General features: G+C 38.9%; 1 protein-coding gene across 1 annotated transcript; it reads left to right on the forward strand.

Moving 5' to 3' along the window:
• The first annotated feature begins 1,125 nt into the window (after positions 1 to 1,125).
• LOC139153726 (vomeronasal type-2 receptor 26-like) lies at positions 1,126 to 10,978 on the forward strand. Its single transcript, XM_070728035.1, has 6 exons — positions 1,126 to 1,184; positions 2,641 to 2,932; positions 5,120 to 5,977; positions 6,855 to 7,082; positions 7,480 to 7,606; positions 10,083 to 10,978. Exons 1-6 carry the CDS (start codon positions 1,126 to 1,128, stop codon positions 10,976 to 10,978), a joined length of 2,460 nt encoding a protein of 819 aa, XP_070584136.1.
• Positions 10,979 to 20,658: the final 9,680 nt, after the last annotated feature.

Raw genomic sequence — 20,658 nt, forward strand, 5'->3', positions numbered from 1 at the left:
TTCATGCCTCCTAGAGGCCCTGTACACTCTAGCATCCAGAAGAGGCTCCTCCTCTTCTCCTGAGTCACTCTTCTCAGGAAGTGCAGAAGGCTCTGGTTGCTCTTCAGCCTCTGACATCACGTCTTCTTCGCTATCAGTCTTGGGTGCCAGGAGCACAGGATGCCTGTACCACACCTCCCCATTCTCTGCATCCTCAGGGTCCATTACTAATTGCACAATAAGCTAATTGGCCACAACAGATACTTTCTTACTACTCTACTATATTTTTCTTTTCTTCAATTCAATCGTTCAAAACTTGTTTCTATTCTGCTAAAAATATCTTTAAGAAAAAATGATTTCAAAATATATAATTATTTAAAGCATTTTTGCCTAAAGTAACAAACAAAATCTAAAACCATGAACATTTTTTTAAAAAAATAATGAAACCTTTTCATTATTTTTCCATTTTGGAAGCCTACTCTAAATGCAAAACTGGCTTTCATGTCATGCCAACTATACCAGTGCAAAGCAGAAAAAACTGTTATTTTTCTCATTTTATGTTATTTATTTATTTTCCTTGGTCTTCTTTGCCTTTGAGAACAGCCTGGGGTGTTTTTCTTTTCTTTTCTTTTTTTGGTTTGGTGGTGTTTTTTTGCTGTCAATATGTTTTGACTGCTATACAAAAAGTCACAAAGCATTTAATACCAGGGTGAAATCAATTATCTTTTTGCCGCAATTTTGGCTGCAAGAAATGATTGATCAAAGGATAGTGTGCCCTGCAATTGACCAAGTTTAATTAAACTCTTCTGGACTCTAGGGATTTCCAAAGAACAGAGCAAAACAGGAATCCAATCAAGACTCATTATGTTGGAGTTTGCTTTTCTTGTATAGCTTCTACATTCAGCACATCCAAGAGAAAGAGCCAAAATGTTAGGTTGTTCTATATCCAGAAGCCATATTGATGATCATTTGGGCAAAGCACATCTATGATTTGCTATGCTACTCTTCAGGTTGTGGGTGATAAAACTGCTTTCTCAGGTCATATGCCACAGTGCTAAATGCACAATTGACAATCCTAGTATTAAATACAAGTCTTACCATTCTGGTGATCTCCTCATTGGTGGCATTATTTCTCTCATCTACATGATGTCTAATCTAGTCACCTTTAAAAGACTTCCAGCTGAAGAACTTCTTGATGATGCCATGTATGTACTTGTCATTCTCAGCTTCCCTAATCTGGCTCGCTGGAGACAATATATTTTGGGGAAAGGAAAAATGGTTGAAATATACATTTTTATGTCCTTTTGGTTATCCTTTCTGTTCTCAGAGATTCTATTCTATTTCTTACATCATAATTATTGAGTTAACACCAAGACAATGATTTTGTTCCACTTTATTTCATCTTCATAAAACTTTGTTAGGATTTGCTTAACAGATATCTGAGTGATTCCCAAGCCTCTGCTTTACAAATTCCCAAATGCTTCCATGGCACGTACTTCCAATATAATACATTATAACTGATCAGATTGCATCCTGTGCAGAAAATAAATTTCTGTGACATAGTCCTAAAGTTAGATATAGATACAGATTAAAGGAGTTGGAAGGGCCTTCTAGGTCTTCTAGATACATGCCAAAGTAGACCCTACACCATTTATTCCAAAGGGCAGTCCAGTCTCTTCCTGAAAGCTTCCAGTGATGAAGCTCCCACAACATCTGAAGACAACTTCTGTTCCTTTGGTTGATTGCTGTCAGAAAATTTCTCCTTATTTCCCGATTGAATCTCTCCTTGTTCGGTTTCCATCCATTATTCCTTGTTTGACCATCAGGTATTTTGGAAAATAGTTTGACCTCCTCCTCTCTATGGAAGCCCCTCAAATATTGGAACACTGCTATCATGTTTCCCCTTCTCTTCATTAGGCTAGCCATGCCCAGATCCTGCAACAGTTCAACATATGTTTTAGCCTCCAGTCCCTTAATCATTTTGGTTGCTCTTCTCTGTGCTCTTTTTAAAATCTCAACATCTTTTTTATAGTTAATCAATTTATTTTAGAGACTTAATACACATTCAATGCAGAAGAATTTCTGCTGTTTACATTATGTGGCTATGGTTAAAAGTTTTGTTTATATAACACTTTTTAAAATTAATTCCCTGGAATTCATCAGTGAAAAATATGAATAGATTTAACAGTTGCCTATCCAATAGTTGTTCATGACTTTTACTTCAAATTTAGAAATGACTTTGTGTCTTCCACTGAATTTTTCCTTGACAGTGTTGAAATCTAACTCATCTGTATAGTTAAACTCTTGACATCAAAGATACAATTTCTTAGGAGCTGACAATGTTTTCTTTATAGGTTTTAGAATATAAGCACCCATTCTTTCAAAATGATATAGAAGTATTCCAATGCTATAAAACTTTGTAAAAGAGAATCTGATGTACCAAAGATTTGGATACCAAAGAGGCTATTTGCCAAATAGATGATTCTATATTGAATTTATGGCATAGAAAGGACAGATTTTTTCCTACAGCATGTCTGGCCTTGGGAGGTTCAGAGTTTATTTTTGCTTATTGCTGTTAATGAAGATTAATAAATTGAAAAGTAACAAATTGTCTCTTTGTAAATGCAAGCATAGTAACAAAGGCATTACTCTCCCTTGAAGTTTATTACAACAGAACTACTTGCATATCTTGTCCTTGGTCTTTGCTGTCAAGGAGATCAATGAAAATCCTCAGATCTTGCCAAACATCACACTGGGCTTTGGGATATCTAATAGTTATTTCATGGCAACCTGGACCAACCTTGCTTCTATGGAGCTTCTCTCTTCACATGACAGACTTGTTCCTAACTATAAATGTACCATCCATCAAAACTCAATTTGTGTTATTGCTGGACCCAATTCTCATAATTCTCAGATTATGGCTGACATGCTGAGCATTTACAAGATTCCACAGGTAAAACCTGCTTAAGATAAAAGCAAAAATCCTAATATCAGATCCTCTTTACAAGAAACTTTCTGGATTGGTTATAAACTAATATTAATTAAAACGTTAATAACATTTGGCTTGACAACACTTCAATATTTTGCAGTCCTGGTTTACTGAAAATTCTGATGAGTTTGAGGATCTTGTTTCCATTTTTTTAAAAAAGAGGAAATAAGGTGAGTCCTCTTTGTCTTTAAACATACTTTTTTCCCAATTTGAAATATAACTTGGATGATTTCCATAAAACTTCCAAACCTGTAAAGGTTATAACAAAAACTAATTTGACAAGAAATTGAAATATATATATATATATATATTGGAGATAAAGTTCATTTATAATAAATAAAAAAATAATTCAAAATAGCATTTTGGCTTATTTATTTTATTTATTTATTTTGTCAAGCACGTGTTAGATAACAGAAATAGGTATATACATAAAATGGATATGAATAAAAGTGGACATTAGGACAGGGATGGTAGGCACATTGGTGCACTTATGCAAGCCCATTACAGACCTCTTAGGAATGGGGTGAGGTCAAAGGTAAAAGGTCTAAGGTTTTGGGGGGAAAACACATAGTCAGGTAGTGTATTCCAGGCATTGACCACTCTGATGTTGAAGTCATATTTCCTGCAATCAAGTTTGATGCCATTTACCTTAAACTTGTATACCTCTGGGACTGCCTGCTGCCACACAAACCCCAGCAACCGATTAGGTCCCACAGAGTTGGCCTTCTCAGGGTCCCATCAATGAAACAATGCTGTTATTAGGATTAGATAGTAATCTTTTTGCTTTTATTCTTAGTATTATAGATATTACAAATTATTTAATGTAATCAAATATAACTACTAATAAAACTTTAAAATTATTAAATATCTATATAAATTAAGAGGAAGATATATAAGTAAAATGAATGAAATGTATTAATGTGATATAAATTGATATAATTGATTAAGTTTAAGTTTAAAATTTAAAACCTCGGTACACCCACATAACACCTTTGCTCCGCGAGCAGCACTGGCCGTCATACCCGTGAAAATTTACGAAAACACACACACACACACACATATATACACATACACGCTGTCATAGTTGTCTGGATTCAATAGTGGCACCTGTTTCTGGTTAGTTTTCTGTTCTTCATTGATGTCCTTTGTCTACTCCTTTTTCCTTTTCCTGTGTAAATAATTATTCCCTTTGTATCTGGAACAAGCCCACTGACTTAACTGTTTAAATCTTATCATTTTAAGTAAGCACAGAATCTCACTGTTTATCAGTTCTGTCTTTCAGTCTGTCTTTCCCACGCTGTCACAGAGTGTGTTATGAGTTCTGTAGTTCTCCGATCTCCCCTTTTGTTCTCTGCTAACTTCATGTTCAATGTAATATCCAATGGGGCTCTTGCTCTCTGAACAGCTCACCACAATAATCCAAACATGATCTTCATTTCTCCACTTCTGCTTTGTGAACATCCCTGCTTTGGCTGGAAAAATTCACCGTTTCTTTTCTGTTGAAGATGAGAGGATTATCCTCATCCTACAGGGCAATTGCCAGTTGCCTTGTGAACTTCAGAGAGTCCCCTTTCTATCGGCCAGACCCTCCTGTTCTAGTTAAAATTTCAAAAGGTTCTTCAACTTCAGAGAGTCCCCTTTCTATCAGCCAGACCCTCCTGCTCCAGTTAAAATTTCAAAAGGTTCTTCAAGAAAGAAAAAGATTTACCAGCAGAGCCCTGCTCTTCAGTTTCCTTATGCAGTAATGCTGCCACCGAAAGTCCCTAGGTTAACAACTCTTAATGCCTTTTTGGCAATACGGACATTTAAATCATAAATGAGTACTATTGATATTAATAGTATTATAATAGTATTGGTCTGTTCAAACTAGAAAGTTTTTCCTTCTACTTCTCCATTCCCCTCAGTGAAATCTAGAACAGGAGTTCATATGAGAACTCATTGGAGATTATCAATGCATCATAACTTTTTTATAAGAAACAATGGGTTTCCCAAAAAAGTGACCGTTTTGTGCCCTTAACTTCAAAGAAATTAAAATAACATCCTCAAAGAGTTATGTATAAGGCCTGAAAATCAAAGTAACAATATGGTTCAGTCAGATTTAACCATATGAAATTCATATGCCTATATTTTGTATTTTCTCTTTCTCCTAAGCTCACATATGGCTCTGCTCCATTGATAGATAACATGATTCATACAGCTTTCATCTATCAGATGTTTCCAAATGAACAACTTCAAATTATGGGGATTCTCCAGCTGCTGCTCCATTTTAAGTGGACCTGGATTGGGATACTTTTTCAAGAAAATGAAATTGGTGAACGATTTCTGAGGGAAATACTTATTGTATTTTCCCAAAATGGAATCTGCTTTGATTATATTAAGGAGTTTCTAACAATAGCTTTTTCAAATGAGACGGGAGAACAAATCAATACTTTTGTTAAATTATGCAAAGTCATTATGAAAAGCACTTCCAATGTTGTGATTGTATATTGTGAGAACCAGGTCATGGCTCTTTTCAGAATGATCTCTGTTTCAGAATATTGGGAAGCCACAGTTGAGAGAAAAGACAAAGTTTGGATTTTCCCGGCCCAGATGGAGTACACTTCAGTTCCATTTCAAAGAGACTGGAATATGGATTTCATCCATGGTGCTCTTTCTTTTGCAATTTCATCAAAAGAAGCATTAAAGTTTCAAAGATTTATTCAGATGATAAACAGTGTTCCAGAAAACAAAGACAGTTTTTCAAGAATTTTTTGGGAGCAAGCCTTTGACTGTTCTTTCTCTAAGTCCAGTTTAAACTCAAAGTCACAGAAATGGTGCACTGGGGAAGAGAAACTGGAGACTCTTCCAAACTCTGTTTTTGAATTGAGTATGACTGGACAAAGCTACAGTATCTACAATGCAGTCTATGCTGTAGCACATAGTGTACATGCTTTCTTGATATCCTATTCTAAACATAGATCAGCACCTGATAGTGGGAAGCAGAGGCTTTTTAATCGTGATGTATGGAAGGTATGCTCCTCTCTCTCTCTCTCTCTCCCTCCCTCCCTCTTTGTTTGTTTGTTTGTTTCTTTCTTTCTTTTCTTTTCTTTCTTTCTTTCTTTCTTTTTTCCCATTTCTTTCCCTTCTTTAATCTTAGTAGAAATAACTCAAGGCAAAGAATATATCCAACATACTTTCTTTCTCTTAAACACTTGATGGCAAGACAAGAAGAAATGGAAAGACCTAGACATAAGGAGAAATTTCCTGACAGTAAGAACAATTAAGCAATGCAGTAGTTTGCCTTCAGAAATTGTGGGAGTTCCAATACTGGAGGTTTTCAAGAAGCGATTGGACAGCAATTTCTGTCCAATACCATGGGCAAAGGTGGTAATCTGTTGATATGGACCAGTTCAGGTGGAACTGGTACTAATGACCTGCAGTGGTAGGCCTGCCCCCCCCCTTTGGTTCTATATTGTCCTATTTAAACACACTTTGAAGCCACATGCATGTGTGCATGCCATGGGTGCAAGCAAAGAACAGGTGCAAAAGGCCTTGCACATGCATGGACAGGTATGTCTGAGTGAAGCTAGCTTTTGAACCGGTAGGAAAGGTGAGTAAATACCACTTCTGGTGTGGTTTCTGCTGCTTAGGCAGGGAGTGGTACTGGAAGACATCCAAGGTCACTTTCAAGTCTGCTACTCTATATCTTGCATTCCTATTGAGGAACACATTGAGGTGAGGTGATTTGCCAAACGTCTCCAAGTTGGCTTTCACACCCCAGACAGGACTAGAACTCATGGTGTCTACTTCCTAGTTTGGGACTGAATACCTTTTGAAAACAATATAGCTGTATATTTTTGCCATTCATTTATACTTTTATTAATTACTGTAATGTTCTTCCCTTCAGCTTCACCACTACCTTAAAAAATCCTCATTTAACAACAGTTTTGGAGAAAACATTTTCTTTGACCGCAATGGGAAAGTTGTATCTGGTTTTGATATCATCAACTGGGTCACCTTCCAAAATCTATCCTTTCTTAGGGTCAAAGTTGGAAAAGTAGATCCATCAGTTCAACTCAAAAGCCTTCTCTCTTTATCAGCAGATAATATTGTCTGGCCCAATATTTTTAACCAGGTAACATTTATTCTTTTTAAAAAGTGTGGTCCACTTCACACATTTCAGCTGATAATTGAAAGGTTCACTTGAACAGATGTACAAATTAAGGAATCAAGTACACAAAAAGCAATATTCTTCATGCACAGGAATTCAAAGAGGAATTAGCCTAAGAAAATTAACTCAAGGTACTCCTCTTTCACAGCTAACTAACCCAAATGTTTGATATTCATCGGATAAATAAGAGACTTTCCTATTTACATATGCCAGAACGATATTTTAAGAAGTAAGCCAAGTCTAGTAAACTAACATAGAATGATTGATAATTCCAGTCAAAAAGGAAAAGAAACATTCCTTTAAAATTTTAACATCTTAGTTTGCTAATGTTTAAATATATTGCATTTCTCTTTACTGACAGAAACAACCTATTTCTCTATGCAATGATCATTGCTCCTTGGGGTACAGCAAGATCAAAATAGAAGGGAAGCCATTTTGCTGTTACAGATGCCTTCGTTGCCCAGAAGGGAAAATTGCCAATCAGACAGGTAAAAGATTCCATGAAAGAATAGTTGATATTTTATAGTCTGAAGGTGAATAAGGTTCAAAAATACTACCAGGCTTCCTGGTATTTGGGGCATTCTTCTAAAATAGAATTCTTTAGCAGAACATTCATGAGATTGTCCCAGGTAAACATGGCCCCAATTCACAAACATGAGATCAAACAAGAATAAATAGGGTAAACTGAAATACAGTGTAGGGAACATAAAAGACAATCCATAGAGATCCATTCATATACCCAACAGTCCAGAGCAGAAGTTAAATGCTACCATTGGACTGGTTCACCTGAGTTGGTAGTAAAAATGTTATTATTCCATTGAACCGATATATCTGACAATCAGCTGTGTGTCGATCAGCTGGCCCTGCAATCTAGATTAGCTAGAAAGCAGGATTTCTTGCTTTCTAGCTAATATACATTTGTGCCAAACCTGCCCCCACCTTGCTGTTCTACTTACTTCTACAGACTCCGATGGCTTCAAAATGCTCCTGTTACAGCACTGCACAATAGTGTCTGTGCTGTGCATGTGAGAACACAAAGCATGAGTGAAGTGAAGCAGTAGCACACATCAGTGGAATTCACTCCAGTCCAGAGCACAATACAATGGGCAACAGATTTGAAGAAATCAGTCTACATAGCTGTATGAGAGAGAGAACAGAAAAGACAGGGAGATTTAAAAGAATGTTCAAATTAAAGCACAATGTCTATAATTTCCAACACTTGCAAAACAATACAAAGGATCATTTCATCTAGAGTAGAAACCTGTATGTCAAATGTTCAGGCTATGTATACCAAAACATGTCAACTCTGAAGTGAACCTGGCTCGGGCCATTTTGGAGAAAGAATGGGGAGGGCATAGATGGGGAGTTTGTTGTAAAAACAAAATAGTTTCCTGTGGGAACCAAGAATATTTCAACATATGGCTGGGGAGAAGAGGAGTCTGGTTACCATGCAACCAACCATGTAACTTGATTGGAGAATGTGACTGATTGTCTGGGAGAAGGGGAAACTTTGACTTTTAAGCAGGTGAAAACCAAGGGAATTTTCAGACAAACAGATTAACAGAGTTGAACAGAGTTGCATTCAGAACCCTGATAAGACGGAGTGGCTGTGGGTCTTGCCTCCAGAGGACAATTCCATCTGTCCGTCCATCACCCTGGGGGGGAATTATTGACCCCCTCAGAGAGGGTTTGCAACTTGGGCATCCTCCTCGATCCACAGCTAACATTAGAAAACCATCTTTCAGCTGTGGCGAGGGGGCCGTTTGCTCAGGTTCACCTGGTGCACCAGTTGCGGCCCTATTTGGACCGAGAGTCACTGCTCACAGTCACTCATGCCCTCATCACCTCGAGGTTCAACTACTGTAACGCTCTCTACATGGGGCTACCTTTGGAGAGTGTTCGGAAACTTCAGATCGTGCAGAATGCAGCTGCGAGAGCAATCATGGGCTTCCCTAGGTATGCCTATGTCACAGCAACACTCCGCAGTCTGCATTGGTTGCTGATCAGTTTCCGGTCACAATTCAAAGTGTTGGTTATGACCTATAAAGCCCTTCATGGCATCGGGCTAGAATATCTCTGAGACTGCCTTCTGCCGCACAAATCCCAGTGACCGGTCAGATCCCACAGAGTGGGCCTTCTCTGGGTCCCGTCGACTAAACAATGTTGTCTGGTGGGACCCAGGGGAAGAGCCTTCTTTGTGGAGGCCCTGACCCTCTGGAACGAGCTCCCCCCAGAGATTAGAATTGCTTCCACCCTCCTTGTCTTTTGTAAACTTCTTAAAACCCACCTCTGCTGCCAGGCATGGGGGAACTGAAACATCTCCCCTGGGCCTATACAGTTTATGCATGGTATGTTTGTGTGTATGCTTTTTTAAAAAATAAGTGGTTTTTAGTGACTTTTTAATTTATTAGATTTATTATATATTGTGTTATTGTTGTTGTGAGCTGCCCCGAGTCTATGGAGAGGGGCGGTATACAAATTTAATGAATAAATAAATAAATAGTTTGTGAGTCCCTCCTTGCTTTTTCCCTTAGTCCAGTAGTGATGGGTTTTACTGTCATGAGTCAAAAGTAACCAAATGGAAAGTGCTGACATGTTGTTAAAAGACATTATGGATCATGCATTCTTATAACTGAGAAAGGCAAAGAACACTATATGAAGTCATTATGTTCTTCATCGATTGCATACCATTTCTGTGATATGACTATGATATGACTTCTGTGATATGACAAGACTATTTTATTGTTTATGATGTTTTATTATTGATATTGTTTTAATTCTTGACTGGCAGCTATTATAATTTATTATAAATAAAATCATATCATACAAAATTTCACATCATGTCATCGTAATTTCTAAGGCAATTTAGTCAATGCATTGAAGTTGTAGAAATTCTGGGAACTGTGATATGAAACTTCTGAATGTTTAGGAAGTCTGAGCTGACACATTTTTTTCCTCTTCCAGATTTAGATGACTGTTTCTCATGTTCCAAAGAAAACTACTCTAACAAGGACCAAACTATGTGCATTAAAAAGCCCACAATCTTCTTGTCTTACAAAGAACCTTTGGGAATCACCTTGACCAGTGTTGCTTTCCTCTTTTCTTTCATCTCAGTTGTGGTGTTAGGGATCTTCATTAAACACCAGGACACACCCATTGTCAAAGCCAACAACAGAAACCTCACCTACATTCTTCTCATTGCTCTTCTGTTTTCTTTCCTTTGTGTTTTACTCTTCATTGGGCAACCAGAACAAGTAAAATGTTTCATGCGACAAACTGCTTTTGGCATCATCTTCTCTGTAGCTCTTTCTTGTATATTGGGGAAAACCACAATAGTTGTTCTCGCTTTCATGGCCACCAAGCCAGGCTCCAAAATGAGGAAATGGGTGGGGAAAAGGCTGGCTAATATTATTGTCCTGTCTTGCTCACTGGTACAAGTCACTATTTGTAGTGTGTGGCTGGCAACCTCTCCCCCATTCCCTGATTCAGACGTGTACTCAATGTCTCATGAAATTGTCCTGGAATGTAATGAAGGTTCAGCTATCATGTTTTATAATGTCCTTGGCTATATGGGGTTCTTGACTGCTATCAACCTCATGGTGGCCTTCCTAGCTAGGAAGTTACCAGATAGCTTTAATGAAGCCAAATTTATCACTTTCAGCATGTTTGTCTTTTGTAGTGTCTGGCTATTGTTTGTTCCTACCTATCTGAGCACTAAGGGGAAATACATGGTAGTTGTGGAGATCTTCTCTATCTTGGCATCTGCAGCTGGATTAATGGGCTGCATCTTTTCTCCTAAATGCTTCATTATTATTCTGAGGCCTGATTTAAACAGAAAGGAACAACTTGTAAAGAAATAAAGTGAAAAAATTAGTTGACCATGGGAATGTTGTCAATGTGGTTTACTTGGACTTTAGTAAGGCTTTTGACAAAGTAGACCATAACCTACTACTAAATGAAGTAGAAAAATGTGGGATGGATAGCAACACGGTATGCGGTGGAGTACCCCAAGGCTCTGTTTTAGGTCCAGTACTCTTCAACATCTTCATCAATGACTTGGACAAGGGGATAAATGGGGAACTTATCAAATTTGCAGATGACACCAAACTGGCAGGAATAACCAAAATTCCAGAAGATAGGTGCAAAATACAGAAGGACCTTGACAAACTTGAACAATGGGAGCTATCTAACAAAATGAAATTCAATGATGAAAAAAGTAAGGTTCTACATTTAGGCAAGAAAAACAAAACACACAGGTACAGTATATGTGGTATATAGCTCAAGAGTAGTAACTGTGAGTGGGATCTTGGAGTCCTAGTGGATAACCATTTAAATATGAGCTAGCAGTATGCAGCACCTACCAAAAAAGCCAACATAGTTAAGTAGAGGGACAGAATCAAGATCACATGAAGTGTTAATACCACTTTATAAGGCCTTGCTAAGACCATACTTGGAATAGTGCATTCAGTTTTGGTCACCACAATGTAAAAAGGATATTGAGATTCTAGAACAAGTGCAGAGGAGAGTGACAAAGATGATTAGGGGACTGGAGGCTAAAACATATGAAGAACAGTTCCAGGAACTGGGCATGGCTAGTTCAATGAAAAGAAGGACCAGGTGAGACATGATAGCAGTGTTCCAATATCTTAGGGGTTGCCACAAAGAAGAAGGAGTTAACCTATTCTCCAAAGTACCCAAGGATAGAACATGAAGCAATGGGTGGAAACTAAATAAGGAGAAAAGTAACTTAGAACTAAAGATAAATTTCCTGACAGTCAGAATGGTTTATCAGTGGAACACCTTGCCTCCAGAAGTTCTGAATGCCCCAACACTGGAAGTTTTTAAGCAGATGTTGGATAACCATCTGTCTGAAGTCGCCTAAGCAGGGGGTTGGATTAGAAGACCTCCAAGGTCACTTCCAACTCTGTTGTTGTTGTTTTTGTTGTTGTTGTTGTTGTTTTTGTTATTATTATTATTATTATTATTATTATTATTATTATTTATTTTTATTATTTAAATAAAAGTAAACTTAAATTCCATTTTTTGTATTTAATTATTACTATTTTTCTTTTAAGTCTCAAGAAACTTTTAAGTCCTGAGTTCAAGCTTCACTTTGACAAACAAGGTTTACATTTGGTTAAGTTTGTTCAGATGCAATTTTTAATAATCTATTTATTTTATTTTATTTATTTTATTGGATTTGTATGCACTATTTTAATTGGATTTGTATGCACTATGTATGCACTGCATAAAAAATACAACCACATTCATTATCTCAGCAGTAGATACATTTTCTTTTTAAAATACAGGAGTAGCCATATATTAATCTTTCATATTTGATGCCAAATATTCCATGCAGTTAAATGTTACATTATGTAGAAAAAGATTATTCTGAAGAAAAATCTCATTTCAATTTAAAAATTCCAGAGGGGAATAAAGATTGAAAACTCCTTGCCTCTTTTCCCAGCTTTTTTCTGAATTCACAAAATGCTTTTTCCAGCTATTATTATTTTTATCTTTGTTAAAAATACAAAACCATATACAGTGGTACCTCTACTTAAGAACTTGATTCGTTTCGTGACCAGGTTCTTAAGTAGAAAAGTTTGTAAGTAGAAGCAATTTTTCCCATAGGAATCAATTAGGAAAGAAGTAAAAGCTTGGAATTTGGGTGGGAGGAGAAGGAGGAAGAAGAAGAGGAGGAGGACAGTCACTGCCAAAGGAAGAAGATGAGGTGAGGTGAATCAAAAAAATCCAAAACTTTAAGACTTTTTTTTAAAAAGAGGAACTCTGAGGTGGTGAGGAGGAGCATGCGTCTCCCATACATCCGGCGCAAGGCTGCCTCCCATACAGTGGGTCAGAGAGAGAAACCCAGGGGGAATGGCAGGAAACTTGCCATGCCTTCGTGCCACTCTCTGGGAAATTATTGCAGGCTTGGGTTCTTAAGTAGAAAATGGTTCTTAAGAAGAGGCAAAAAAATCTTGAAAACCCAGTTCTTATCTAGAAAAGTTTTTAAGTAGGGGCGTTCCTAAGTAGAGGTACCACTGTATATGTAAATATTCAAAATGTCCATCAGTATATCGGAACTTAAAGGACTATATAAATATAATATCATATAAATCTAAATAATGTATATTATCAGTATATGATCACTGTGGCATTGGAACAAACTTCCAGCAGATGTGGTTGGTAAATCCACAGTAACTGAATTTAAACATGCCTGGTATATCCACCCCAAGATAAAATACAGGAAATAGTATAAGAACAGACTAGATGGATCATGAGGTCTTTTTCTGCTGTCAATCTTCTATGTTTCTATGTTTCTATGACTATGTATCAGAATAGTTAAACAATTGGCAACTACATACCTCAACAACAAATGTTCTGTTTTACACATTGGCAAAAAAAAATCAGAATACCAAATACAAGGTGGGTGGATATGACCTCGTAGACGACCCTCACTCTGTCAAGGACCTTGGAGTACTGACCTCAAATGATCTAAGCATCATCGCTCATTGTAACAGCATTCCCAAAAAGGTTGTCAACCTAATCTTGTGAAACTTCCTCTCCAGTAATATTGTACTGCAAATTATAGTGAAGAAAACCTTTGCTAGATCAATTATCGAATGCAGCTCATCTGCCAGGAATCCGCACTGTATTAAATCAATTAAAACAATTGAGCAAGTCCAGAGGTATTTCACGAGAAGAGTATTCCACTCCTCTGTTAGCAATAACATACCTTATGCCACCAGGCTTGAAATTTTGAACTTGGGCAACCTAGAACTATGCTCTCTACAGTCAGATCTAAATGTAGCACACAAAATATCTGCTACAAAGTCTGTTAATGACTACCATACTTCAGCTTCAACCATAATAATCCATGAGCATGCAATAGATACAAAGTCAAAGTAAACCACTCCAAACTTGATTGCAGAAATTACGACTTCAGTAACAGAGTGGTCAATACCTGGAATGCACTACCCAGACTCTTGTTACTTCCCCAAACCCCAATAACATTAACCTTAGGCTGTCTGCTGTTGACCTCTCCCCATTCCTAAGAGGTCTGTAAGGTGCTCCATTTATTCATGCCCATTTACTATGTTTATTTATGTTTAAATTTATACTTGTTATCTTGTGCATGTTTGATGAAATTTTTAAAAATGAAATTTTTAAAAATGAAATGAACTGCCATTTATCAGAAATGTTTTGAGGTCAGCTACTTGGGCAGGAGTATTGGACTAGATGACCTACAAGGTAGATTTTAGTATTGTTTGGATCTTTAATTAATAAAGGCTTTGAAAGGAAGTGTGATAAAAAAAAATTAAGTTCAAAGCAATAGCACTAGATACAAGGAGAATTGTGTTGGTACCAGTAGTGGCAGTTATACAGAAAAAAATATATGGTACTGTGACTGAAGAAACTTTTAATAGTGACCCGAGTTTGACATTTCTATTCCCTTTCAAGTCTTTAGTTGAAATCAACCATGATTTTTTTTTCTTATGACTTAGTATTTATTTTCAATTTGCTTATTTTATTTCTATCAGTGGATGAAAGAAGCCTGTTAATCTATAATCATCTGGGAACGCATTAAGTACAAGTAGGAAATTATCTGCCATATCCTATTATCCTATCCGCCACATCCTAGCCTGTTATACTACTATCATTATCAAATTCTTCTTTGAGTTCTCAGTGGAATTCTGGTTGCTGCTGACAAGAACTAACAAGACTAAATGACACAAAGAACCTTCCCTATATCTTAAAGAGCTGTTAAAGCAGAAAGGCAGACAGGCCAATTTTAATCAGTTCTTTTCCTGATATTTTATGTTCTGTCCTCTCAGAGGGAGGCTACTTGAGGGCGTTTAAATTAGAGATAGGAAGAGATTAACAGTAAGCGTCTTGAAATGGTGGTTAAGATTCCACTGTTGGTACTGTTGCAATCTCAGATAATGTACAGTTTTGCTCTTGGTCGATGTCTGGTCAGCGAACCTCTTCCCATTCCCAGATATTTAAAGGCAGGACAGCTGAACCTTGGTGTCATAACCTTTCAAATCTATATGATTTCTGAACCTCTCTCATTTGAAATCCCACCCTCACATGAACACTCTGGATTCCCATTGTAAGATATTCAGATTGGTTGCATTTCTGCAATGAATTTTCCTTGTCGTGAATAATCAAACTTTACAGATTGCATTTCCTGGGCCACATTTATTAAAGTAATATTAGTGTGTTACTTGCAAAATTAATGCTGGAAAATTTAGCCTCCAAAATTTCTGCTCAGATTATTTCCAAAGGCTATGTTTGTTTGTTTGTTTGTTTGTGTTTGTTTGTTTGTTTATTGGATTTGTATGCCGCCCCTCTCCGGAGACTCTGTTATCTAAAAACTATTTGACTTGATTTGACTATCAGGTCTTAAACACTCAACAATTTACACATTTGCCAACCTTCCTGTTACATTTTATTATTACAGCTTTTTTTAATATCAGCCTACTAGTTTTTACATTGCTATATTATATCATTGTTACCTAAATCTTAATCTTATTCATTTCAGTCATAAGCCATAGATTATCCAAAATTAATTGCTAGACAACAATTTTTCATTATTTTGTATATCTAGTAAACGAAAGGAATAGCAAGATTGTTTACATTTTTTTTTGTATATCTTCTAATTGTGAGAAATCTAACTATATTATAGATATTTAAGCTTTTAACTGAACAGGTCCATCATGCATGATAGTATGTTCCATTTTTTTTTACATGCCACCTGTAAAACATTTTATAGTTTGGAACTGTTTGAAATAAAAATAGTAGTTTGGGGAGCACATTCATTTTTATTAAGGCAATTTTGCCAAGAATTGATAATTGGAGTTTTGACCATTTTTCTAAATTTGCATTCACTTTTTGAATTTTGATGAAAGTATTAATCCTAAGTATCTGGCCCTTTTGACTATATTTATTCCTAAAGTATTCTCTAATTTTTCATTTTGTTTGATTGTCATATTTTTGGTTATTATTTTAGTTTTAGTTTTATTAATCTTTAAGCATTGACTCTACCGTTTTTTCCAATTTCTTCATAGAGGATAATAGCAGTTTCTTCATTCTTGAAGACCATGTCATCTGCATATGCTTGTAACTTATATTCCTCCTTTTTAACTTTCAAATCTTTTTTTTTTTTGCTTCTTATATTTCTCAATAAACTTTCTAGTGCCAGTATGAAAATTAATGGAGCTAAGGGGCATCCTTGTCAGACTCCTTTTTTAATTTTTATTTTCTCTGTCATATCTCCATTTATTATAACACATGCAGTCTTTTGGTCATAAATTGCTTTTATTATTCTTATAAATTTTTCACCAAATTTCATTTTATTTAATAATTTGATAAAATAATACCAATTAATTCTGTTGAATGCTTTCTCTGCATTGACAAAGAGAAATGCAGCTTGCTTTTTAATATAAATGTCATAGTATTCTAAAGCATTCAATATAATCCCTGTGTTCTTTTTAATTTGTCTATGTGGGAGGAAACCGTTCTGGTCAAAATGAATAAATTTACTTAGAATTTATTTTTCTCTATCTGCCACAGTTGCAGCCAAAATTTTATAATCTGTGTCTAATAAGGATATTGGTCTGTAATTCTGAAGTTTTTGTTTATTTGTTTCATCCTTGTGTAGAATCATAGAAACATAAAAGATTGACGGCAAAAAAAGACCTCGTGGTCCATCTAGCCTGCCCTTTTACTATTTCCTATATTTTATCTTAGGATGGATATATGTTTATCCCAGGCATGTTTAAATTCAGTTACTGTGAATACTGGGTATTCACAGTACCCAGTATTGTGTTTAATACTAGGTATTAAACTGGTATATATCAGTTTAATTCTGGGTATTAGACTGATATATGCCTCCTTCCAAGATTCAAGGATTTTCCCTTTGTCTAATATATCATTAAACAGTTCCAACATTATTTGTTCTAGTGGATTTCGAATTGCCTTATATAATTCAGAAGGTATGTCATCTTGGCCATGAGACATATTATTCTTCAAGTTCTCTATAACTTTTCTTAACTCTGTTGGGGTAATCTTATTATTCAGCATTTCCCTATCATCCTCTGAAATTGTTGGAAGTGCAGTTTGTTCTAAATGTTCTGCAATTTGTTTTTCGTCAATACCTTTCATTCACATGCCCACCCCCACCCCACTCTGGGGCTTCCTCCATCCTGCTGACTTCCTCAAGCTCAGCAGGGCAGAGGAAGAAGAGGAGGGGTGGAAGGAGAAGGGGCGTTGGTATACACTGATACGCCCTTTCTCATGGGCGGAGCTATCCTCCAATAGATTGGGTTATGACGGTCTTGTGACGTGATAGGACTGAATCAATTACTTAAAAGGGAAGACCCCCAAGACCAACCCCTCTTTGATGAGGGAAGTAGCGATTCTGCGTGCTAACTCCAAACTTATAGTCCAAAAACCGTGTGCCACGGCTGGCCCTAGATCAGGGTGGGCCTTGGAGGATAGCTCCGCCCATGAGAAAAGGCGTATCAGTGTATACCAACGCCCCTTCTCCAGTGGGCGGAGCTATCCTCCAATAGATTGGGACATACCAAAGTTAAGGATTCTCTATGGGTGGGATACTAGGGCCTGGAAGCGACCCCTCATTGGAAAAAAACATGTCGGAGTACCCCACGGCCGAATCCTGAGTCCTTCTTAGCGAAGGCATCTATCTTATAGTCTCTGATGAATGGCGTGGACAATGCCCACGCAGCTGCCCTTCAGATCTCCTCAATGGGAATGCTAGACAGCCATGGTGCCGAGGTGACAGCACTATGAGTTGAGTGAGCTGTGACTCCCTGTTGCGGGGGGGTGCCCCGCCAGCTGGTATACAAGGAAAATAGTGTTCTGCAGCCAGCTTCCCACTGTAGTGGAGGAAGCCTTGCGGCCCAGAGAGGCCGGGCCAAGGAAAATGAACAGCGCGTCTGATTTACGGAAGGCCACTGTTCAGTCTATATATATAGATAAGGCCCTCCTACATCTAGCATGTGTCCGGGGAGTATCTGCTCTGATCCCGGATTCTCGCAGAAGGAGGGGAGAAGCCCCTTCTGTTTTCTGTAAAAGAAGGAGTCCACCTTCAGGGTGAAGGTGGGGTCCAAGCGTGGGATCCATTCTATGAATAGGATGTGCAGAGGTCCCTTTTGAACTTCCACGAGCAGAGGAGATAGCCACGAGGAAGGCCACCTTGAGTGTAGATTCTTTATTGGTGTACTATCTGCCGGTTCGAACAGGACTCTGGTGAAGGCCATGAGCCCCAGTGACAAGTCCCAGATGGGGAACCTGTGCACCATAGGAGGAGGCGTAGCTTGGAGATCCCTTTATTTATTTATTTATTTATTTATTTATTTATTTATTTATTTATTTATTTATTTATTTATTTATTTATATTTATTTATTTTATTTATTTAAAGGAAATCGTGACCCGCCAGCGATTCCAGCGGGTGACACTTCAGAACTATTGACAGTGCCACTATCTGACGCCTGAACGTGTTAATGGACAGGCCTAAGCCTACACCCCGTTTGGGAATCTGGGAATGACTATTATGGAAAGGTTTAAGGGGAGCAAGCCATCTTTGTGTGCCACTTACAGAGGCTACTCCAGATCGCGGAGTCTATGCGCTCAGTGGACGGCCTTCTGGCTGACAGTCTGATGTTAGAGAAGTCCTCTGGAGCCCTGCGTAGCTTTAGTGTGAGCCGCTCAAGCCCCAAGTGGTCAGTATCCACCAGCTGGGATCAGGATGCAGATGGAGCCTTGCGACAGCAACTTTTCTGTCATTGGGGTCCTACCAGGGGATACTACGGAAAGAGCCACCAGATCTGCCAACCTGAATCTCCTGGGTCGGTGCGGTACTGGTAGGAACACTTCTGCCTGTTCCTGCACAATTTCCCTGACCACCTGGGAAGACGGGGAGGGGTGGGACGGCATACCGAGGGACGACGTACAGAGGTTCATCACCGGGTGACTAAACTGGGAGGTGAGTTGCTTGAGCACCCCTGGGTGCAGAGAACGTTTCACCTGTTAATGTCATGATGTCAGAGCCAATCTGCCGTTACATTGTTTACCCTGCAGATATGTACCACTGTGCTCGAAAGGACTATGTCTCTGCTCACATGTCTAGAGTCATGGCTCCCTCCATCAACTGCCTGGGTCCTGTGCCCCCTGCCTGTTGATGTGTGTGTTTCTGTGATCCATCGCCACTGTAGCCGTAATTGGAGTCTAGTCCAGGGTCAAGGCAACAGTGCATTGCTAACGGGTGATGACTAGGTCTATTACTAGTCACCTGACTGAGGGACCGGTTGCCTGAGCATCCTCGGGTGCTGACGCCCATACAACTGGTTGGGATCATGGTGGCAGAGCCAATCTGCCATGATCTAGTCTACCTCTGAGGTACAATATAAGGGAGATGGACCCTAGAGTTGTAGCGAGGAAGGACCCCAGGCCCGCCTAAGTGGCCTTGGCTGTCACGGAGTGCCTGGGTGTAGGTTAGGGCAGCAAATGTGTAACTCAGTGGATGCCCCACCCGAGACCTTAGTAGACTGAACACCCTCGGGTGTAACAGGCCGCTCTGTCTGGTTGATGCTGTTGCCACTGAATCAGACCATCCTGGTGTAGTCCACCCCTGAGATGTATTCTGCCCTAATGGGTTAGAAATGTTCACCCATCCCTAACCCCAGAGCCATGGCCCCGTCCTCAGCTGTGGATGCAGCTGTCAGGGTTCTGTGGCCTGGGTATACATTATGTGTCAGTACCAATATGCGGCTGGCCGCCCAAGCTGTTTGGAACACCCTGGCCATCTCGTTTCTCTGCTGGGCTCCCCCAACCAGAGTACTTGCGTTTGTGGTGAGCGTTTCCCTTGAGGTCCTCTGAAGCCGGTCCCATTGGCAAATGCTTGTGCGTTCTGGTCTCCAGGGATGCTGTGACCATCCCAGGCAGTCGCGTTGTGAAGCATCGGTGTTTCCGCACCTGCTCGCTGGAAGGGAAGAAGAAACCACTGGAAATCCCCAAGTGGGGACTCTCCCAGGGAACAGTGTGAGTTGCAGAAAACATCTTCCTTAGGTGAGGGGAGAGGGCTTGGAACAGCAAGGCAAACGAGCCCTTCCCGGCTGCATCTAAATCTACTAGACTAACTCTCCATCCCTCAGATGGGTGTGCAAAGCCTACAAGGTCTCCTAGGCCTGCCAGTCTCATGGGCGGGCCCAGTTGGCCCCTGTGTCTATTACTTCTGAACCATGTTCTGCCAGAGCCTTGCATGGTCCCATCCACTTGCCCTGCCTCGCTGAGGCGGCTCGTATGGAGCGATACCTCCCCACCTGCGAGGCACGATTACCGATGGTGGAGGAATCACCATGGTTTGAGGGAGTAGATTTCTGGAAGTATGGCCAGGTTTAGAGGGTCTCCCTGTCTGCCTACTCCCCAAGACAATGTGCAGCAGGTGAATCTTAACTCCCCTCATTCCCTAACCTTATTGTAGAGGGGAGTCACCCATCTGTTGCTCATGTAAGG

This window comes from Erythrolamprus reginae, chromosome Z (assembly GCF_031021105.1).
Source record: "Erythrolamprus reginae isolate rEryReg1 chromosome Z, rEryReg1.hap1, whole genome shotgun sequence".
NCBI lineage: Eukaryota > Metazoa > Chordata > Lepidosauria > Squamata > Dipsadidae > Erythrolamprus > Erythrolamprus reginae.